The following is a 24,770-nucleotide window of genomic DNA, read 5'->3' as shown; positions in this document are numbered from 1 at the left end:
ATAATCTAAAGTCTACTAATAACTTTCCTATGTTCATCTTAGTCGCAGGAATGAATGAAAACCCTTTCTTTAACACGTTCATCATTTCTACAGATAAAATCATGTCTGATAGATTGACTATCTCCACACTATATCTATCAGTATTGTCATGATTTACCATTTCTTTCTGTTTTTCCCTTTCCCCTTCCCTTTCCCTTTGTATTGAGTTGTATTGTACCACTTTGTAGTCCTTTTCTTTTCTTGATCTTTCAACAAAAAAGGGCCTTCATTACAACCATTGTGAATGTTGTCTGTACAAGCTACTTGTGCATAGCTTAGTCTATTGTCATTGTCAATGATGTTTTGATCTACTACTAGAGAATCTCTTGTTGTAGAATTGTCGTTTTCATTGTTTTTACTAATAGTCAGTGTATTGTCATTGTTTCTTTCAGATGTTGATACTGGAACCCTGTTGTCAATGTTTCCAATTCCCTGAGTTCCATTATACCTAGCTACTGTGACTTTGTCATATATATTGCGTGTAACCTGACTGTTGTCAAATGCAATATACGCTCGATTTAACTTGTAAGAATTAATGTCTCTTCTGAGTTTTGACTGTTTTCTTGAAATTATAGTAGCTTTATGTCTCTCCACTTTGGCTTCTAAGCCATTGTAAAGTTCCAAAAATTCAAAGAAACAGCTATAACTTCTTATTTTCTCACCAATACTTCTAATGACTTCTTTTATCTTGTCGATTTCCTTAGTATAATGAGAAACCAAAATACCCATCATTGTTAAACCTGTTTGGTTGTATAATTCAATCAAAGTTTTGTTTAATTAATCTCCTGGAACAATGCAGTTAGGAAATTTGGCTGTCCGTAACCCCTGCGGCACTATTTTCCACCTAATACACTCACTGAGATATTGTACTTCAAGAGCAAGAGTTACATGTTTGTACATACTTTTTTCCAGCTCAAAAATAGCTTTTTTACAATTGATGCTGCTTATGTACAAACTTTCATTAAAGATGTTACTTACATCATTGTCAGTGTTGTCCGTTATAATACTGAACGGATTAACGTTTCCTTTGCACAAGTAATCCCAAACATTGCCTTGAGCTGGTACATTTCGCCTGTTCGTGACTCGTTCTCCTTCTTTGTTACAACCAAACTTGCTTGCCTCTGCGTGCTGTGGTGTAACGCTACTACTCGTGGATTCCGCACCATTACCATCAAGCTTGTTGGACTGCTTCCTGGCATGCTGATCCAAAGTGTCCTGCACTATTTTACCAATTAAATTTAACAGGTCATCTCTCACAACGACTGAACGACAACCATTGTCCTCATTCTCAGGCATAGGGTAGACAGTTAAATTGAGTAAACTTTCTTGACTTGAAGACTCCGCTGCCATCGGGAAAGGCTCAGAAACTGCAGTAGACCAATAGAAAACACTCTCCAACACCGATAAAAACGAAAACCAAACCAGAAAAATTACAGTTATGAATTTCCCCCAAATGATCACAAGCGGACAATCGATTTAGCACTTTCATTCACTTTTAATATGTGAACTTCCTCAGAAACAAATCCCTACCCTAAAAAACTTCCTTTTATACTAAACAATGATTGCTAAACAGGAAATGACATAACAGCCATTTGTATTACATACACTTTAAAAATGCAAGTTATTAAAAACCATCATAGAAAATGAATAACCAACTTTGATAAACATGATATACATATTTTAAATACTTCCAATGTTAAAGTGATAAATCAATATTGATATTTTAAAAAACATTTTATATTAATGGTCTCATTGAGACCTGGTACACTATCAGCACCCAAATATAACTGCCAATATGCCTCTTTACACTCTAATAAATTATTTAAATCTCCGTTCAAAGAGTTTTTTTCTACTTTATCTAAAACAAAAAATTCAAACTTTTTAAAATCATTGCATATCATTGCATGTCTAGCTAATGAATTATTTTTATCTTTTTTTCTAATAGCTAAAACATGTTCATAAATCCTTCGCTTCAAGTTTCTCATAGTCTTTCCTATATAGTAACTATTGCAGGATGAACATGTTGCAGTATAGACTTACCTGCTCACTGTTAGAATTGTAGTAGTCCTTTGCCCATAAAGTTGTGTTGTGATAACTAAGCATGACAAAAGAAGAGTTTGTTATAAACCTACATTGCTTACAATTGTGACATGCATAGGTACCTTTTTTATTACTTCTTAACGTCATCTGGTCACCAGTGTCTTTATTTCCCACTTCTAATATGGATTTAATATTTAAAACTTTCTTGTAGGTGAAATTAGGTGAAAAACCTAATATATTCACCAAATCCTTATTTCCTAAAATAATTTTCCAGTTGTTTTCTATGATGCCCTTTATATGCAATATTTCATTAACTATAGGAAGTGGAAAAGCTATCTTATAATCCTCCTTTTGATCGTACTTTATTTCCAGTGTACATTATGTTGGTCCTACTAATATATCTGAAGAATGTAAAATAGGAGATACTACCCCTTTTCTCAATAACAGTACTTCCTTTTCTATCTTTTGTATCCATGTTGTGTCATAACCCCTAGAAACAAAAAGACCCCTCAAAAACTGCACTTCTTCCTTAAATGTGTTCTCATCAGTTGTCGGTCTACTTAACCGTATCAGTTGTCCTTTTACTACTCCCCTTTTCATGTGATGTGGGTGGGCACTATCCCTATGCAAATATTGATTGGCAAAAACTGGTTTCCTGTATATTTTACTTACAAATCTATTGTTTTCTTTATCTATACAGATGTTTAAATCCAAGTAGTTTATAGACTCTCCAAATCCACTTAGTTTGAATTCTGAAAATTCTGCAGTAGTATTCAAATCTTGTACCATATTGGTAAATTCTTCCTGATTACCATTCCAAATGAAAAACAAATCATCTATGAACCTGTAGTAGATTTGTACTTTGCCAAAACTCAAATGCTGTTTGAGAAATTTGTGCTCCCAGTTTGCCATTACTAAATTTGCAAAGGATGGTGCAACCCTTGCCCCCATAGCTACACCACATACCTGTTTGTAATAGACTTTGTTAAATTTAAAATAGTTATTTGCCAGTATTTGCATAGGGATAGTGTCCACCCACAGCACATGAAAAGGGGAGTAGTAAAAGGACAACTGATACGGTTAAGTAGACTGACAACTGATGAGAACACATTTAAGGAAGAAGTGCAGTTTTTGAGGGGTCTTTTTGTTTCCAGGGGTTATGACACAACATGGATACAAAAGATAGAAAAGGAAGTACTGTTCTTGAGAAAAGGGGTAGCATCTCCTATTTTACATTCTTTAGATATATTAGTAGGACCAACAGAATGTACATTGGAAATAAAGTACGATCAAAAGAAGGACTATAGGATAGCTTTTCCACTTCCTATAGTTAATGAAATATGGCATATAAAGGGCATCATAGAAAACAATTGGAAAATTATTTTAGGAAATAAGGATTTGGTGAATATATTAGGTTTTTCACCTAATTTCACCTACAAGAAATTTTTAAATATTAAATCCATATTAGAAGTGGGAAATAAAGACACTGGTGACCAGATGACGTTAAGAAGTAGTAAAAAGTTACCTATGCATGTCACAATTGTAAGCAATGTAGGTTTATAACAAATTCTTCTTTTGTTACGCTTAGTTATCACAACACAACTTTATGGGCAAAGGACTACTACAATTGTAACAGTGAGCAGGTAGTCTATATTGCAACATGTTCATCCTGCAATAGTTACTATATAGGAAAGACTATGAGAAACTTGAAGCGAATAATTTATGAACATGTTTTAGCTATTAGAAAAAAAGATAAAAATAATTCATTAGCTAGACATGCAATGATATGCAATGATTTTAAAAAGTTTGAATTTTTTGTTTTAGATAAAGTAGAAAAAACCTCTTTGAATGGAGATTTAAATAATTTATTAGAGTGTAAAGAGGCATATTGGCAGTTATATTTGGGTGCTGATAGTGTACCAGGTCTCAATGAGACCATTAATATAAGATGTTTTTTAAAATATCAATATTGATTTATCACTCTAACATTGGAAGTATTTAAAATATGTATATCATGTTTATCAAAGTTTATTATTCATTTACTATGATGGTTTTTAATAACATGCATTTTTAAAGTGTATGTAATACAAATGGCTGTTATGTCATTTCCTGTTTGGCAATCATTGTTTAGTATAAAAGGAAGTTTTTTAGGGTAGGGATTTAATCTGAGGAAGTTCACATATTAAAACTGAATGAAAGCGCTAAATCGATTGTCCGCTTGTGGTCATTTGGGAAATTCAGAACTGTGCTTTTTCTTCTTACTCACAAATTTAGCACATATCTGGTATAGTTAGTCATAGCAATGAAATCACAAGTAAACATTTTTCAACTGCACCGATGCATACTCTTTTTTTAGGTAACAGAAAAGTATCTAGCACTTGCAGATAAGATGAGCAATACCCATTAGTAGGTGAGGTAGTTAGTCAGGGTTAGCACCGGGGCATAACCATTTTGTTTTAAGGTATGGTTTCAGTTTGCTTTTAAATAGGGTGCTTGGGGTAAGGGAGGTTAGATCACTGGGAAGAGAGTTCCAGGTTTTGCCAATAGTGTTAGAGAACAGAGAGGCATCAGCTAAATTGTTAGTTTTACATATTTGCACAAGTTGTTTATTAGATGAGCGTAAGGTCTTTAGATTGCTATAGGGGGTAATAAGATTTGCCAGTATTGGTGTGTTACTAGGTTGATGCAGGATCTTGTGGGCAACTGTTAGTTGGTTAAATGTTAAAAGATTTGGCAGCTCTAACCAACCTAGCTGTTTAAGAGGTTGACAATGATGGGTTCTGTAGGAAGACCCAGTTGCAAATCTGGCAGTGTTATTGTAGGAGATGGCCAGCTTGCTCAAGTTGCTTTTACATAGTTTAGTATATACAGGGGAGGCATATAGTAGGGTAGAGATAAAGTGGGTACGGACAATAGTGGACCTGGCTAGTGGGTTAGAAAGGGTTTGATCCAGTAGAGGGAACCTAGTTTCTTGTTGACTGTTTTTATAGTACTGTTTATATGGGAATCAAAGGTAAGGTTGTTATCTCTTAGTACCCCAAGTAGTTTTTTAGTGGCATCCGGAGAGATAATAGTACCATTACTTGATGTAACAGTAAAATTAAGTGGGGAGGATCTACGGGTGGAAGTAAATAGTAGAAGCTTTGTCTTTTTGGGGTTCAAGATAAGACATCGGTGTAGAAGCCATTTTTCAACTGAATTAAACACATTTTGGGTTAGTGACTGAAGATCTGATGGGGAAGTGGCTGAGCATATTAATGTTGAATCATCTGCATATTGGATACAGGTAGCTTGAGGGTATTGCAGCATGTAGGTCATTTATAAATATAGAAAATAAGAGTGGTCCTAGTATGGAGCCTTGAGGGACACCGAGGGTAATCGGGAGGTTAGAAGATAAGTTATTCTCTCATAATACAGCCTGTTGCCTGCTGTTTAGGTAGGATTGGAACCATTGTATAGCCACTGTATCTAGTGACAGGTTTTTGAGTATGTTAATGAGTAGTTGGTGGTTTACCATGTCAAATGCTTTTGACAAATCAATAAAGAGGGCAGAGGGTAGAAGTTCATTATTCCGATATTTATTAATGTGATCAGAGAAGGATAAAAGAGCAGAGGTGATGCTATGAAATGGTCTAAAACCATGTTGGCTGTTAGCTAATAAGTTGTTTTCTAATAGGAAGCTTAACAGCTGTTTGTGAATGCATTTCTCCATGATTTTTGCCAGTGCAGATAATATGGCTATAGGTCTATAGTTTGATAATTCGTTGGAGTTACCGCCTTTATGCAGGGGATTGGATATATGACATTTTCCAGATTGATGGAACGTTACCTTCAGTAATGGTTCTATTAATCAGGATGGATATGGGGTAGGCTATGGCTTTTGCAGCTTTTTGTAGGTGTTCTGCAGGTAGTGGATCTGCTGAGAGGGTGGTAGGTTTAAGTTTTTGGATTAGGGTACAGATAAAGGGATGTGGGAACAGGTTGAAAGTGAAAAGATTGAGGTGTGTTAGAGTTTGAGGTGGTCAAAGATGAGGTGTCAGGGAATAGCTGATTGGCAAGTGATTGAATGGTCTCTGTGAAGAAAGTATTGAAGGTGTTGGCTATTTGCTTGTTACTACTGTGATCAGAACCTGAGGTGATGGGTGTGAGTGATCGACCTGGGTGTAGAAGTTTATTAATGCCTGACCAGAATTTCTGAGGTTTGTTTTGGTGGGTTTGTTGGAGCTGAAAGTAAAAATTACTTTTGTCCAACTGTATGGCTTTTTTTGTTTCACTTCTTAGCTGTCTAAACTTTAATTGATCTGCTGGGTCTTTAGTAGTGCGCCAGTTTGCCCAAACTTTGTTTCTAAAGATAATTTTTTGTTTAGTTGCTTTAGAAAGCCATGGGGCTGGTTTAACTCTAGTTCTAATTGTACGAGTTGGTGCATTGTGGTCAAGAATAGTTAAGAATTTAGAATTGAAATATATAACTGCTTCTTCTAATGGTAGTTGTTTTAGGGGAGACCAATCACATGTTTTAAGTTCTTTTTGAAAGGTGTCAGGGTTGAAATATTTGTTGGATCTTATTGTCCTATATGTGGTTGGGTTTGGAATGTCACTCATGTCTAATTAAGAAGGTAAGAGAATGGTCACTTATGTCTTCGGGGAGGATTCCTACTATGTAAGTTTGGTGGTGACTATTTATGAGGATCCAATCAAGAGTGCTTTCCTTGTTGTTAACTTTATTATTCCTTGTGGGGGATGTAATGGTTTGAGTAAAACCATAAAGGTTTATATGGTTAGAAGGCTGTTCTGTGGTACAACTCTTCCAATTAATATTAAAGTCTCCAAGTACTATGGTTTCCTGTGGGTAGTTTGTGGAGAGCCAACTAAGGATATTCTCTAGGGGGTTAGTGTTTTTACCTGGGGGAAGATAAATACAGATGATATAGATAAATTTATGTTTATTAAGCTGAATTTTGGAAATAAGGATTTCTGTATTACTGGCTAGGGGTGGATTAGATTCTATGGAGGTTACTTGTAAACCAGATTTGTATAGTATAGCTACACCACCACCCATATTAGCTTTACGGTCTAGTCTCAAGATATTATATCCGAGTGGTATTACCTCATTGTCTCGTGCTGTTGCCTTGAGCCATGTTTCAGTGACACATAGGATGTCAAATGAATGGACTTCCATGAGAGCATACAGGTGGGCAACCTTATTGTTAATGCTCCGAATATTAAGATGGGCTATTAGTAGTGAATTAGAGGGTCTAGTAAGCAATAGTTGTAGTAGAATTTGGGCCTGGATTTGGGTGGATATCACCATCTATTAAGGAGTGAACTTGTAGTCTCAGTACAGATTTTAGAAGTTTAAATATTAGGTTCTGGAGTTTCCTATCCCTTGAGTTATGACATTTAATGTGAGTCTATGATATTTAGCTGGTAGATAGTTTGAAGTGCTGGGTATGTTATTCTGGCTATGATAGACTACAAGTGTGGGTGTGGAGGTTTGTCTTATGGGGTACTGGAACGCTAGACAGTTCAGGTGTTCATAGAGTGTAAACAGATAAGGTATGGATAGAATAGTTAGAAGTGGGAAAAATAGTAGGAACATAAGACTTTATGGTTTGGCACACTGAGCCTCCTTTTAGGGGTATCCCCCAACCTCCAAAAGTACAGAAACCTCTCTTCCCTCCAATATCAGAAAACGTGTTAGAACAGGGCACAATATAACCTGTGCCCTCTGCCCAAAAAGAATCAGACTTATTCATGCATGCTCATGGTTCCTAGGAAGGAAGGGCCATGGAGACCCATCCTAGATCTCTCCTAGCTCAACACCTTTCTAAAAGCACCTTCCTTCAAAATTCTAACTCTTGAGACCCTCTTCCGTCTGATCCTCCCTCATGCCTCCGTAGCATCCACAGACATCAAAGATGGTCATCTCCATATTTTCATTCATCCCAAATTCAGGGAATGTCTAAGCTTCTCTGTGGGATCCTGGCACTTTAAATTATCTGCCTTGTCTTTTGGTCTTTCTACAGCCCCAAGAGTTTTCACAAGATGCTTAGCGCTAGTGGTAGCTTTCTGCAGACTCCAAGGCATTTATATCTTCCCTTACCTGTATTCCAAGCCAACATCCTGGAGGAACTGAGAAACAACCTTCACTCAGCCATGGCTGTTTTGCAATGCTTGGATTCACTATCAACTTCAACAAATCTACTCTTGTCCTATCTCAAGATCATGTCCTTCTGGAGTGCAGAATCCAAACCGATAAAATGATTGTCTCTCTCCCCCCAGAAAAAGCACAGGAGATCTCTCTAATCTTCTCAGAGATTCTCCCCCTAAAACACTTGACTGCATGACAGTTTTTCCAAATCCTAGGACTGATGGCCTCCACCATCACTATGCTACCCCTGGCAAGGCTCCAGATGAGGAAATTCCAATGATTCCTGAAATCGGTGTGGTCTCAACATGCCCACCCACTGGAATTTCCAATACTACTACTACTACCCTGTCTCAAGGAGGAGCACCAATAGTGGATGCAACAACTGTCCATAAACTCAGGACTCCCCATTCACCCATTGCCCCCAACTCAGTACCTGTCACAGATGCTTTGGATACAGGTTGAGGAGCAGCTCTTGCCCCACACACGTTTTAAGGACAATGGGCCCCTGTCAGGGAAAAGACCACATAAATGTAAAGGAGATTAAGGCACTGATCCTAGCCTTACAATCATTCCGGCCTCTCCTGAGGCCAGGAGAGCTGCAACTCTACACAGACAATATGACTGTTTTGTGGTATCTAAACAAGCAGGAGGAACAAGATTCGATCTCCTTTGCAGATTAGCCTTACAGGCTTGGGAACTAGCATGCCAACTTCAAATATCTCTGCAGGCGGTCTACATGCCTTCCAATCAAAACTCTGTGGCAGACACACTGAGCAGATCCAGAACACAGGCCCACGAAAGGATGCTTCACAGGGATGTGTTCCTGGACTGCCAGTGGGGTATTCCACAAATAGACTTGTTTGCCTCCCCCTGAACAAACAACATCCAAAACTTTGTGCCAGAGAACTACATCCTCAGGCATGGAAAGTAGATGCCCTGTCAGTTTCTTGGAAGGGGAAGTTTCTTTATGCACTCCCTCTTCTTCCATTCATTCTGAAAGTCCTGCTGAAGATTTGACAGGCCAGACCAACAATCTTGCTGGTGACTCCATGTTGGCCAAGATAGCACTTGTTCCCCCTTCTTTTGCACCTAGGCAAGGGCAATAATCATAAGTTACCTCACAGAGTGGACTTGTTCACACAGAACAAGGTCTCCCTCATCTGCCCACACCTGGAAACTCTTCAACTAATATAAAGAAAAACATCTACAATTAAAGTGGATTTATATCAGCCGTGGTGACTGGCTCAGCCTGTGTTTTTCTTTATATCTGATTGTTTTGTGTGAGCCAGTTCTTTATCAGGTAGCTGGTGCTATTTTCTTTGCTATAAACTCTTCAGCTAACCCTGTGGGTGATAGCCCTGATTCCCTTCAGCCACCTGTATTCTGTGGACGTGCTTCAAGTCCTGCAGGAGGCCAGGAAACCCAGTACGAGGAAATCTTACCTTTCCAAATGGAAGAGATTTTCTTTTTGGTGGCTTGCTAGAAACCTGGACCCGCTTACAGTGGATTCCCCTTTGGTTCTTTCATATCTGTGTGAATTGCTCTTTGCTGGCTTAGCTTGCTCCTCTATAAAAGCACATTTGTCAGTTATCTCTGCATGTCTGCCTCCTTCACCTGCTTTAGCTTCCAGATTTGAAGCCAAATAATTTAAAAGCGTCCTCCACATTAGACCTCTCAGTAGACCTGTAGCTCCCCCCCCAGGATCTTAACTTTGTACTAGAGAAACTGACTCTAGTGCCTTTTGAGCCAGCTTCCTCTAGCTCCCTCAAATACTGAACCTGGAAAACTGTTCTCCTGGTGAAAAATAAAAATAATAAGAAAAATACTAAAAATATAAAATAGTAATGTAAATACAAGACAGGTGCTACTCACACCATGCTTTCCTGGATGGAAGTGCCTGATAAAGATAAATAAGCAAACATACAGTTACTAAGTAAAATCTTACCACAGATCAGTGTGTTACTCTCTAGTCAGTGATTAATAGTAACCTTTATGTGTTCCAATAGTCTCAGACTGGCATGGCTTTTAATGCATATATACTGATTGAATCGGTGTGAGTGGGTGAAGGGGGGGGTGCTTACTTGCATTAATCTAACTTGTCACTGCAGTTCTTCATGTTCAAGAAGGATATCTAAGTCCTTGATCATGGGGTTGTGGGGATGGCATGTAGTATGTGAAATATAAAGTTCGTGAATGTGAAACATGTTGGAACATATCTGTAGATTGCCTTATAGTTTGTTTTCTTGTTTAAATGGTATACATGTTTTGTTTTGGGATTATTTTGTATGGTTTTCGTTGTTTTACCAATGTAAACAATCTGACCATTTTGCCAAATAGACGACCTTGGTGGTCCTGCAGTTAAAATATTTCGATATATAGGTTCTGTCTGTGGTGCTGCTGTAGTACCAATCAGAGTGATGAGATGATAGTATCTGCAATTGCCAAAAAAATACAAATGCCAGGTGCCTGGAGAAATTTCCAGTCATCCTCGAATTCAGGTCTTGTTTTTAGGTTCCTAACTCTGTTAAATGTAAATTAAAGGTTCCCTTGAGAAAGGCTAAAGCTCATCCTTCTAATCCTATGATGGCCTAAAAGAACTTACACAAGAAAAAATGATTGCAGGTACTAGAGGAAAATGGCAACAATTTATTAATAAAAACTCTCAGCGTTTTCTTCTCCAAAACAACTTTCACCAAAGAGACTTCTTCAGACTGAGTATTTAAAACCACACTTCATTTCATATGTACCATCACATAAAAATCACAATCACCAATAGAAATACACAACTAATTAATGTTTCAATCCCTTTCTTTTTAAATACGTTATGAATTCCTCCCTATTGTTCAGTCCTGGAGGAAAACACGTGTTCAATTTAACCTGCCAGCAATACTCTAGCCATCCTAACTCCTCCTCTATATTAAACATCCAGAACCAGAAACCTAAAATCAGCCTTGCATTTCTTGGTTATATAATGTTTGCTTAACGCATTTCTTTCATCCCCAGTATGTACTGCATGCTTATGTTCATATAGTCTTCTTTTTAACTCCCGAGTAATCCTCCCAACATAAAACGAATAACATTCCAAACAGAATGTTAAATACACTGTATTTTTCTAATTACAACTAAAAACCCCCGGTAATTGGACTTTAAAATTACCTATATTTATTTCACTAGAATCAGTGTATAGGTAACACGTTACAATTGTAACGTTTTACCATCCCTCTTTCCTTTGGTCTCCCTAACTTATTTTGGAAGAAGTTCTTAAAACTTTTTCTCCTTTTTTGCACAAACTCTGGTTCATTTCCTATTCTATTTAAGATTTCACTGTTCGATCTGAATAATCCCCAATTGTTTCTTAATACTTCTTTAATAACATTCGAATCAACACTATTTTCAATCCCCCATAACTACTTTATTATGATACAACTTCCTATTTATATTTCTCTTATTTCTCTCATTACTTCTTCTTTTTTCTATATTTTCTTGTAACATATTTAGAACTTCTTTTTCAAGGTATCCTCTATACATAATTTTTCTACAAAACTTATTTGCTTCTTCTTTAAAATCCTCTTCCTTCTCCGTCAAATTGCTAATTCTGGTCAATTGCACTTTCACTATGTTTAATTTAGTCTTTTTAGGGTGCATACTAGAATAATGGAGATGCATATTGTTCTTAACCTCTTTTTTATACATTTTTGTATCTAATCTGTTCCTTATGTACTGTTACATCAAGAAAATTGATCTTTATTTCATCATACTGGTAAGTAAATTTAAGGTAGGAACTGATATTATGTAAATAATCAATACATTCTTCCAATTCTTCCTTATTTCCCCTCCATACTAAAAAAAACCATCAGTAAATCTTAACATTTTGATAATATGGATGTGATATTTACTATTCAACACATTTACCAATTCCCAAACATACATGAAAACATTTGCGTAGCTGGGAGCCAAAGCTGCTCCCATTGTCACACCATTTGTTTGTACATATATGTCTTCATAATACATAAATTAGTTATAATTCAATACTATATCTATCATCTCCTTAAGCAACCCTACAGTGTTGATCAAGAAGATTCTATTTCTCAATAATTCAATCCTTACTATTTCCATACCTTCTTTGTTAGCAGTCATTGTATACAGGGATTTAATATCTAATGTTACCAATATATCATTTTCTTGAACTGCTGATTGACTAATCTTTTTCTATAAAATCAAAACTATCCCTAACATGCATCAAATTCTCCATATATTGTAAGCCCGCCCTCTGGTTGACTTCTAACCACTTGTCAACCAGTACCTTCGGCAAATTATTTCCTATAAGCAACTTTAGGATTCTTAAGCCCTTCGGGACTCTTTGTGCTTGAACACTGTTTTCAAAAAATAAATTCTCCCATCGGAGCCATTGTTCTTCGTGTTTCACTGTTGCAGTCATTATACTTGGGTTATCCTGCCAGGGGTAGTCCTCAGTCGGCCCTAATACCAGAGGCTTAGTATTTCTGCGTCAGTTGCTGTCACTTCAGAACTAACGTCAGGTCGTCAGGGGTATAAAAACAGGCAGCCGATGCCATTACATCAGTCTTTCTTGCCAAGGAGCCCGAAGCAGAAGCAGTTCGCACGAGTGCCGGTCAGCTGCTACCTGAGTTTTCGTTTCTGAAATTGAATCATCCTGAAGTCTTCCAAAGCGAAGCACCCCATTGGGGATCCTTTTTTCTTGCTCTAACCGATGTCAGAAAAAGTTAACAATTGTCTCGCCTGTGGAAAGCAAATACCACACAGAGATTTCCATTTGTACTGCGTCACCTGTTTAGGCCCAGACCGCGACGTACCTTGCTGTCGGTTTTATGTTTTGTTCAACTCCCAAACTATTTGTCATCGGGCCCTTATTGTAGCTAAATACTTTCGTCCTCCATCTCCATATTCCGAAATGACTTTAAGCCATCCGACTACCAATCTTCAAAAAAAACCATAAGGATAAAGACCGCACAGGTCCAAAACTGCCGACGATGCTTCCGTTAAGCTCTTTGCCAGTTCGCCAGTATTTACTGAGGCATTTTTGCAGCCCCTGATGCCCGCTTTGATGGATTCGGAGGCCACTACTGAGACCCGTTCCAAGTCCGGTATGCCGCAAGACTCTTCTTTGACTACAGAACCTGCGGATGTCTCTACTATGGATGGGTCCGCAGCCGCTTTGCAGGCACTGGCTTCTGAGGAAGTAATTTGCATTACTGATATTCGACACAAACTGACTACTTCTTTCCCATCATCGGTTCTTTCTAAAACTCCCTCCTGTTCTGGATGTTGTGGATGATGTCTTTATGGAATCCAGCCCAACTCCTGATACTTTACCCCCTGCTCCAAGGAAACCTGACCGGTACTACAGAGTACCTGACTCTTACAAATTTCTCTTCAGAAATCCTACTGCTGACCCAGAGGTCATCTCCCAAGAACCTAAAGGAATAAAAGCAACTACAGCTAAGAATCCTACCCCCTCGGACAGGGATTCCCGAGCTTTAGACAGATGGGGGTAAAAAAGTATACACCTCTGCAATTCTCTCCATTAGAGCATTGAATTGTCAGTTCCACATGCTGAAATACCAGCAGCATACTGTGGAACTAATTAAGCAAAAATGATCTACCTTTCCTGACTGTGCAGAAAATAAAGAATTACAGGAGCTTATGCATTCTGCAAGCCAGGTCAGCAAGCATACCCTGCAATGTGGGTTTGATGCCCTAGACGAATCTTGCAGGGCAGCAGTCACAGGTTCTTTACTTGGAAGGCATGCCTGGCTTAAGGAGCAGACCTTGCCAGACCATGTCAAATCAAAATTATTGGACGCTCCTCTGAACAAGGACAATCTGTTTGGCACCAAAGCAGAAGAGGTTTTAAAAAAGATGGAAGAAAAGGCTAAGTCTATGCAGACAGTCAAAGACTTTTTGCAAGCGCAGCCTCCAAGATTCAGTAGGCATTGCCCCTCGAAACATTGTTTTTTTCCAGGCCCCTCAAGGACATCTCAAACTAGACCCAGGGGAAACAGATCCCCCAGATTACAGTCTCAGGGCATGCAGAGATCTAAGCAATGGAGTACCTCCACTTCTAAAGCAGGGAGTGCTAAGCCACCCCCTTACGGAAAGCATTCACAATGACTTCTCAACTCCACTCCTCACCCCTGCCCAATTGCTTGTGCCCCTAGGAGGAAAACTTGCCCACCATGCAAAAAACTGGACCTCCATCACCAACGATCGATGGGTCCATAACATAATATCCCAGGGGTACAAATTTTATTTCCACATGCCGCCAACCCCAAAAGGGTTCCCAAACCAGTGGGCAGAGGCACAAAACCAAGTTCAGTCCCTGCTCTCCATAAGGGCAATTCAGCCTGTTCCTGCAGAACAGATAGGCCAAAGTTTTTATATCAGACTTTTCCTGGTACTCAGAAAAGAGGGCACCTGGTGCCCAATCTTAGATCTACCCATTCTAAACATCTTCCTGGTGGTACCAAAATTCAAAATGCTCACCCTACAGCAGCTTCTCCCTATGCTGTCCAAAGATGCCTGGTTAGCCACCCTAGACCTAAAGGAGGCCTATCTGCACATCCCAATCATGGACTCCTGCAGGAAATATCTATGTTTCAGGGCAGGATATATGCATTATCACGTCTCTGTACTTCCCTTTGGCTTATCCACTGCTCCCAGAGTTTTCACAAAATGCCTGGCTCCAGCCATTGCCTATTGCAGACAGATAAAGATTCAAATTTACCCTTACTTGGACGATTGCCTGATTCAGGCAGACAGTCAGGAAAAGCTGTTGAAGCACCTGACATTTGTAAAGGACCTTCTAACCTCCCTGGGGTACACTATCAACTAAAAGAAATCCAAACTAGTCCCCAGTCAAAAAATTGTATTCCTGGGAGCAAGCTTGGACACAGCATCCCAGATGGCATTCCTTACTCCAGAAAAACAAGCCTATTTGACAGTCTGCTTTGCTCAATTGGCCACCAGAACCCAGCTATCCACAAGGAAAATCCTGCAGGCTCTAGGGTTCATGGCGTCCTGCATTCTACTAATTCCATGTGCCAGACTGCATATGAGGAAACGTCAGTGGTACTTAAAAAGTCTTTGGTGCCAACATTCTCAGGACCTGGAAACTATCATACCTACAATACTTTGTCTAAGAAAAGAGTTTCTTTGGTGGGCAGCAACATGTAACCATAACGAGGGACTTCCCTTTACACAACCCCACTCCTTCCAGACCCAAACCACAGATGCATCAGACTATGCCTGGGGTGCACATCTGGATGGCAGATGCATTCAGGGCCACTGGAGCCCAAACCAAATTCATCTGCACATCAACCAAAAAGAGATGCTAGCTGTTCAGCCTGCTCTGACAGCTTTCAGATCCCTACTCTCACTGGCACCCCTTCTAATCAAAACCAACAACATCACAGTGATGTGGTACATCAACAAGCAGGTGGGAACCCACTCTTACCCACTCTGCACGCTAGCCATGACCCTGTGGAACACAGCCTCAGCCATGCATATTCACCTGCAAGCTCAATTCCTGCCAGGCAACCAACACTCTCTGGCAGACAACTTAAGCAGAAATCTCCTAGACCCACACGAGTGGCAATTAGACCACAACACCTTCAGCCTTCTAACCCAGAAATGGGATACCCCGAAGGTGGACCTATTTGCCTCCTCCTACAACCACCAGTTCAGCAACTTCTGCACCAGGGTACCTCAAAGCAAGGCCTGGAAAGTGCATGCCCCATCCTTCCAGTGGGCAAACCTCTGTCTATGCATTTTCCCCTCTGCCTCTTCTTACAAGAGTACTACTCAAGATAAGGCAGGAAAGACCAAGGGCAGTCCTGATTGCCCCAGACTGGCCACACCAACACTGGTACCCACTACTGCGCAGCCTGTCACTGGTGCCACCATGGCACCTACCCCAGATCCCAACCATCCTGACTCAGCAGGAGGGACAGATCTGCATCCGCAATTGCAGACCCTGAACCTTGTAGCCTGGCTTACTCCTTTAATGCTCCTAGAGTGGCCACCCTAAGCAGGCAGGTATTGGATGTCATATGTGAAGCCAGGCGACCCAGTACAAGGAAATCCTATGCTGATAAGTGGAAAAGGTATTCTTCCTGGATTCACTCTAAAGGACCGGATACAGCACAACCCTTCTTACCTCTCATCCTGGATTACATAGCAGACCTACTCCACAGAGGCCTGTCCTTCTCTTCCATTAAGATCCATGTCTCTGCTATCCCTGCTAATTACAGCACTGAGCCACCTCTCTTCTCTCACCCTCTCATCAAGCAGTTCCTGAGAGGGGCTAACAAACTTAAGGACACCAAGAAGAGCCCCACCCCTGCTTGGGACCTTAATTTTGTGTTGGAAAAGCTCACGCTACCCCCCTTTGAGCCTGCAGTGTCAGCAGAGTTAAAATTCCTCTCTTGGAAAACAGCCTTGCTTCTGGCCATCACTTCAGCTAGAAGAAGTCTGAGCTACAAGCACTTATGGCTGTGAAACTCTTCATTATTTTTCATGCTGACAGGGTCTCCCTCAGGACTAACCCAACTTTTATGCCTAAAGTGGTGTCCAGTGTGGCTCTCAACCAATCTATCCATTTGCCCACCTTTTTTCCTAATTCTCAAAATAAGGGGGAAAGGATCCTGCACTCTTTAGATGTGCACAGACAGCTCAGATTCTACCTTAATAGGACTAAGCCGTCAGGAAATCTAACCAGTTACTAGTCAGCTTTGCACCAGGGGCAGAGGGCAAGGCCATATCAAAACAAACCATCTCCAAATGGGTAGCACACTGTATCCATTTCTGTTACAAACACCATGGGAAACCACCCCCTCAGGGAGGTCAGAACGCATTCCACTAGGGCAACTTCAACCTCTACAGCCTTTCTCAGAGGAGTCCCTACCAGGGACATTCTGGAAACCTGCTACTTGGAGTTCTGTTCATACCTTCACCAAGCATTACCACCTGCCTGTCTTTTCAAAATCCAGGGCGGGCTTTGCAACAGCAGTCCTGCAGGGCATACTAGCCAGCCCCAACTCTTCTTGACTGCCTCCACCCATTCTTCAGCTTTGGGAATCAACCCAAGTGTGATGACTGCAACAGTGAAACATGAAGAACATAGTGCAGTTGTGTACACTTACCATAAATGTAGATGTTCGAGTGTATTCACTGTTGCTGTCCTGGTTTCCCACCCTCCAGCCTCCTTGTCTCTCTCTCTCTTTCTTTCTTACTCACTCCTTACAAGACTATTGATACTTTTTACTGGTGGTGTTTTTCCACTATAACTTAGCTCCCTATTTGGGGGCTCCTGACATTTGGGGCAAGAAAAACTGATGTAATGGCGTCGGCTGCCTGTTTTTATACCCCTGATGACCTGACGTCAGTCCTGAAGTGATGGCAACTGAAGCAGAAATACTAAGCCTCTGGTATTCGGGCCGACTGAGGGCTACCCCTGGCAGGATAACCCAAGTGTGATAACTGCAACAGTGAATACACTCAAACATCTACATTTATGTTGTGTACACAACTGCATTTTTCAACTTATGCAGCTCCTGTTCCGTGTCCTTAAACAGTTCAGCATGGCTTATTTCACTATTAAAAGTTGGTTGACCTGCCATTAACTGTTCAAAGGGGTCAACTGGGGGACTTGAACATCCTTTCAACACATCATCTCCATTTAGATTATACTTCATCCTCTCATTGACTGTAGAAACATTGCCATCACAGTCGATCATAAACGAACCTGTTGGGGTATCGTTTAATGTACAGCCTGCTGACAGGGTTGTAAAACTGGTGCTAGCAACTGCGTAGTTCTCCATCTAGACGCCGGGCTGCAGCTACGAACAAATCCAGCAAAAACAGCTCCACAAACAACAAGACAGTCCACAAGAAAAAACTATTGCAGGCAGTAGAGGAAAACTGTAACAATTTATTAAATAAAAACTCTCAGTGCTTTCGTCTCTAAAAACAACTTTCGCCAAAGAGACTTCTTTGGGCTGAGTATTAAAACCACACTTCACTCTTGGCCTAAAAGAACTTGGTAAAAGACATTTTGAGTTTTAAGCCTTTTCAGAGACTACTCCTTTCTGATTCCTGGAGCTCTCATTGCTATAGTAAGATGCCTACTGCTACTCTGAAAGCTTAGCTGAAAACACTACTTCTATTCAGTTACCTTGTCTTACTGGGGAGATCCCAAAGACTGCCAAGAATTGTTTTAGGCAGGTTGCCTGCAAGTTCTTCTGGAAAATATTCTTAATTTCTAAATAGAAATAACCTCCTTTTCATCATTTTGTCATTTTCCAGGTTTTTCTGGCCTGTCTTTGATAACTTTTAGTGGAAAGTCTCATTTGTTTCATTACTGATGTACCTCAAGCTGTTTTGGTATGTCATGGTCACATGGAGGACTAGACTTCTGCCAAGAAGAGGCAGATGAGGCACTTTCTTTAGATAATCCTTCATCTTTGAGATGGAGACTGTTTATACATTGAACCTCTACTTAATAACTAGGAAGCCGTTGAATACATCCTTCAAATGGTCTGATTCAGTTAATTTGATCTTTCCTGGTAAATGTATTCAGTGGATCTCCAAGCTTCATGGTCTCAGAGTCCAATGTTTGGCTACTGCAAGGCCTGGATTTTGTAAAAAGTGAGTAATTTCCTCCCAATGGGGGTTTCCAAGTTGTCATTCAGTCAAGCCATTCATCTCCAGGTTTTCTTTCTCAACACAAAAATGGCAATGGCTCAAATGTATCCTCTGTTGCCTGAATGAGCATCTTTAATTATAATTTTAACAAATGTTGTGTGCCATTTGGGCATGACATGATGAGAGTTCCCCTGCAGATGATCATGAATCAGTTGATTGAGTTAAAGTACCCAAAAGCAGTTGATCATGGTGAAAGGCATGATATTTTGAGTGTAAGCAATTCTATTTTGTGTGAGAGCACTGCATGATTCACCAGGGATGTCCACTGTTGTGCAACATTAGAGTTAGTACATAGTTTGGGGGATGCTAAGTTTTCTTGCCCTCATTCTGAAATGCTTGTTTAGGTGGGATTTAGGAAGGCACATTTTTAGTTTGAATCTGAACAGAGTTTTACATTCAATAATGTATCAGTCGTGCATAGGAGAACCAAGAAGGATTTCTAAGTTGCTAAATAGATCATAGTCACATAGTTTGAAGGTTAATAGGCTGTTGACCAAATCAGGACATTCCATCATAGGCTACCTGGATGCAGTGCATATTTCTTGTGTCGTCAATGGACATGTGCACTGTTAACATCTGTCCTTCAGTACATATTTATCAAGCAAGATAATTTGCATATTTAACTCCAGAAGTATTCTTGAAGGGAATTTTCTCCTGAACTACTCCTGCCTTTCAGGCTCCTTCCACCCCTCGAGTTTTTTTTTTTTTGACACACTTGAGATTCTGCTGCAGTATCCCATTTACTGTACAGGGTCCTGAGAAGTAACATATCAGTTTATTTTATAGAAGGCTGTTTGTGTCGAGTGTACTATTCCTCCATATCATTATTGTTTGGGGTGTTCCAGCTGTAACTTTTTTTGGCAATAAGATCTTCCGTTAGTTAATTTCAGTAGTAGTTGTCTAGCTCATGTATAGTATTGTATTATCTTGTGAGTTAACAGTAATGCCCATTTTGAATGGGGCAAAAATTGGAGAATCCTGTTCATCTGAGGAAAACTGATGCAAGTACACTGAGCATTGGTGCTCAAGATTTTTAAGAATAGCTACGAGAGATGACATAAGGATGCATCAAGTAATATCCCCAGCTGCAAGGAGCCCTCTTGAAGATCAACTGATCTAGTAAGTATTTGCTTATCTGCCTTTTTGTTGGCTTCATGTGGTACTTTCCATGTGTTACAGGCAGGTTACAGATGAGTTTATTGTACAGTATGAGTGCATAAAGCTGCACGTGTAATAAACACCTGATTTTTGTTCCCAGGTTTTGCACTGGATATCCTGTTTGCAGTTCTAGGTGGCCTTGCCCCTTCTTACTGGGTCTTTGCCACTCTCCGATTCCTGGTGGGTGTCATGAATGGTGGAATGTCATTGGTGGCCTTTGTTTTACTGAATGAGTATGTTGGGCTTTCCTACTGGGCATTGACAGGTACATTTAAATGTGCATCCTTTGCAAGTTTTAACTAGCTGTAGAGTTTAAGTAAGTTCATATTAATCTGAAGTACAGCATGAAGTACCTTAGAATGAATAACTTAGCTTTTGCTAGGTTAATTTTGTAAAAGGGGCTGTTTTAATGTACATACAAAATGTTTGTATTAATGTGGTTATTCATTTTGAATGAAAAAGCTAAGTATTGTGGTAACTTGTTTCTCTGAATGAAGAAGCTGCCTCCTTAAGAAATGGTTATTGTCTTCAAGAATATGTTACTGTTTGTAAACATTGTTCAAAAGATATGCATCAGTGATATTTGAAACTGAGCAAGTATCTTAGTGGTTAGCAAGATGGCAGTCACACCTGCATGTCACCTTTCTCCATTTAGGTTTAACTAACCAGAGAGCGTCATTGACAGGTGGAACATAAGGCCAATAATCCGTGCTCAGACAGGTAGTAAATTAGCATCTTATTTTAATAGGAACTTCTTAACAGAGAACTTTGTTAGTCTCTGAATGGTCTTTATTGCACTTGAAACTGAATTAGAGATTAAGTTCTAAACATTCCTGTAGTGTGGTTGAACATCATCATCATCATCGTCGTCATCATCATCATCAAGAGTGTACCTGTTCCATAAAACTGCAGTAACGTTTCCTGTATTGTCATTCAGCACAGCTTTTATGTCACACACTGATGCCTGGATGTGAGATGCGGTCAGTGAAAGAATGCGCTGTCAGTTTCTTAACATTTCTGGTGGGGGGGGGGGGTTGATTATCATGTTTAAAATAAAACTGGTCTTCTGTTCACATGGGGGCCGTTCTCTTGCTCCATCCTGTTTTGTTCAGAAATGTTTAAAGTGCAAATTTGTATAACTTGATTAATACAATTTAAGGCAAATTTATGAACTTGTAACATTAAAACTATTTTTGTTGAAGCATAAACGTACCAGCATAATTCTTCAACATTAGTTTAGAAAACTTATCCCATTTATAATCAAATCATCTTTGTAGTATTCACCATTTCATTCCATCATTATCCAGTAACTTAACATTGTAAATGCATCTTTAAATCCTCATTATGTTTTTTTTGTGTGTCCTGTACATACAGCTGACATTCATTGTACATCTCAAGTTTCTCTGAAAGAGATACTGCTGTTGATTTTATACCTTTTCTATGCTTGCAGACATATAAAATAGTTGTTAAAACGGGCCAGTAATTAACCTGTAACCACACTTTTTTTGTTTGTATGTTTTTGAAGCATCATTAGGCTGAGAGTAGTGGTTTAAAATGTGTATGGCAAATTATGGTTTCAGAATGTCAAATAGCATGGTTTAGGTAATCATAAACTACTAAAGTTAGAATTTCTGATTGTTTGAATATCGAATTTGACTTCACATATTTACTGGAGATATAAAAGAATAGGATGACAGTGGGTACTGTTTAATGCTTGATTGGTAAAATCAAGCTGTGCTGTGTGATCTTGCCAGGGATATTTTCATTTTTGCCAAGTGCCTGGCTGTTTTCATGTCTATACTGATGCCACCCAACTAAGATCAAAATACTGTATTAGAATTAATGTACCACAGCTTAGTACAAAATGTACAGTAACAGACTGTTTACTGTCAAAATTTCAGACGGCATTCACTCAAACTGGGATAGTTGAAAGGCTGTTTTCCAGTTCACGGTAGGCCGAACTGAAAATGGCTAACTCCACAACATTCGCTGATGTGAGGTCAATGTTCTACTTGGAGGTTGCAGTACAGTGGGGATCGGGAAATTTACCCATTTCCTCACTGTAGTGCGATCTCAGAGTTTGTATATATAATTAGCAGGGGGTGTGGGGCATGCAGGGGGGCTTGCCCCCCTGCAATACGTTAGTTGGAAATGGCTAGTAGGTGGGATATGCTGGGTAATGTCGAGTACATCGAATGATGACATGTTGACATTACCAATTTCGTTAATTTGTGTGAACGACGGTCTTATTTTTGTTATTTTTTGCGGAAGTGATCATTCGACGGAATGCATTTCAGAATTATGATAGTAAACCATAACAGACATGTCATTAAATAACAAAATATGTGCTGTGTCTGACTGCACTAAATTCGTACAGGATAGCTGCTAGCCATGTCATCAGGCTTTGTGTCATGGACACCGTGACGAGAATGTCTTGCCATGGCAGAGCGAAATGAGCATTCTTATCCCAGTGGTAGAGGTGAAGACTTGTGCTTGCAAGGCAGATTATACTTGTCCTTCTCAGCAAGTTTCATTCACTACATCAACAGTAGTACCACACATAGGATCATAGGAGATTACTAGGCTATCGACCCTGAGCTCATTTTAAGCCTAGTCGTTTCATCCCAATGTAATACCATAGAAATGCTAGGCAACACCTAAGATTGCATTTAATGGTGACTGCCCATATTCAGCAGGGTTGTGAGCTCTATCCTCGGTAAGAATTTCCAGTGCCCCATAAGAAGCTGTAAGAGCAAACATATTTTTCGGAGCTACTAGTGCTGTGTTTTTATTGTTCTGTTCTTTGGATATCTTCATTTATTGTTTGCAGACACAGAGATTGTTTTCTTTTGTTTTACTTTAATGTTTTCCATGGAGTTTTAAAAGATGATCTTGGAGCCAATTGCCAAAGATTTTTTTGCATGTTACGACGACAACGGGATTAAATGTAGATGGCTTGTGGGAGGAACTAAGAAAGAGCTGAGAAGTATTTTTTTAAGGTAAGCAGAGCAGTTGTTTTGCATTTTTGACCTTCTAGCTGGTTTGTGTGAGGAACTGAGTAGCAGTATTTTTTGAAGTAAATAGAAAAGGAAAATGTTTATTTTTTGAGAGCTGACAGTGTTGTCTGACTGCTACTCTGTGGGTATTCTGGATTTCTTCATTTATTGTTTCCATGTTTGCATTGCTTCTGTCTTTTGTTCTTAATTTGTTTCAACTTGTTTTATTTCAAATGTATTATTTTACTTTAAAGTTGCTTTTATTGGATTTTTAAAGAACTTGCTTAGGGTCATTTAGCAAAAATTTGTTTTGCTTTCTTTGACTGTGAAGGGATTAAATTCTAGCTGATTTGTTGGAGGAGGTGAGAAGTAGCTTTTTTTGTATTTACAGTAAGCAAACTAGGAAAAGGTTTAATTTTTAAGAGCTGATAGTGCTCTGCGACTGCTCTGTGTGAGCATTTTGAATTTTTCCCACTGTCCCTTTGTGCTCTTAAATCCAGTGACTCTTGTTCTGCCTGCCTATAACATGCATTTGACTTGGTTCTCCCAGTTTCATCTACTCATACTGGTGAGCATTACAAGATCATGTTGGGAAGGCTCTCCCCCAGTAGACAAATATAAAATTTGAGCTGCCTTCTCTTTTAGAAGCGTAGTTGGTTCATTTACCACTGTGGGCTGGTGTTATGAACCAGTGCCCCACCCCTTCTGAAGAGCAGAAAAAAAAGCACTTCAGTATAATAAGTCAAAAGTGATTGGCTTATTACATACAGTTAAATCTGCACCCCCCCCCGCAAAAAAATAATTTAAAAAAAAAAAAAGGACATTCCTTCTACTGGTGGCCAAATGCATGATATGCCCCATCACAGCCATTCATGTCCCATTTCTGTGCCCTGTATCCAACCTTTCTTTAACATATTTTACTTAAAAAAAGCATTTTCTTTTAAACAGCTTGGATTGCCCTACACTCTTCTAACCATCACAGAAACCTGTCTCAAACCTCATATCTCCAATAATAAATTCCCCCTACAGCTATAATATCTTATGACTCGATCGAACTCACAAAAAATGGAGATGGTGTTGCCATCTTATTTGCCAACCACCTGCTTCTTTCCCTGGTATCCAACCTCTACCAAATTCTCTCCCTGTTGAACTTCTTGCAGCTAATTGCAAACTTAATAACCACAAAACTGTTGCAGTTGCTGCTATCTATATTCCTCCAGGCAGTAATATTCCTTTACTAGAACATACTATCTCCTGGTTTTCCTACAACAGTCCCAATGAAACAGCTGTCCTAGGCAACGGCAACATTAACTGGCTATCTTTAACCCCCAACTCACCCACCTCCTTCATTAACTTACACGGATTCTCCCAACTAACTATTACACCCACTCACTTCAATAAACCTACTGACTCTGGAACAATACTTAACTGGATACTAGTGTCCAAGCCAGAGCTCTGTCATCATCCTAACTCTCTACCTGACTCCCTCAGCGATCACTCACCTATTAGCATTCAAAGATTCCACTCTAACCACCGTAGGCCTTCCAAATTTCTCATTGCCGCAATCTCACAAACTTCCATCTGAAGTACTCCACAACATGCTCTGTTCTATCAACTGGACTTTTCTTTCTGAACTACCTCTTGAT

At 39.5% G+C, this 24,770-nt stretch overlaps 1 protein-coding gene across 1 annotated transcript in view; it reads left to right on the top strand.

The window, feature by feature from the left end:
- Positions 1-24,770, top strand: part of SLC22A15 (solute carrier family 22 member 15) — a 1,628,958-nt gene that overhangs the window by 648,000 nt on the left and 956,188 nt on the right. Inside the window, exon 4 of the mRNA XM_044072941.1 lies at positions 20,229-20,393. Within this exon, the coding sequence (XP_043928876.1) occupies positions 20,229-20,393 (165 nt within the window). The remainder of the gene's footprint in view (positions 1-20,228; positions 20,394-24,770) is intronic.

The sequence above is a fragment of the Protopterus annectens genome, chromosome 5.part1 (genome assembly GCF_019279795.1).
Source record: "Protopterus annectens isolate FY-2018-M chromosome 5.part1, PAN1.0, whole genome shotgun sequence".
Classification (NCBI taxonomy): Eukaryota; Metazoa; Chordata; order Ceratodontiformes; family Protopteridae; genus Protopterus; species Protopterus annectens.
This window is presented reverse-complemented; position numbering and strand designations above follow the sequence as displayed.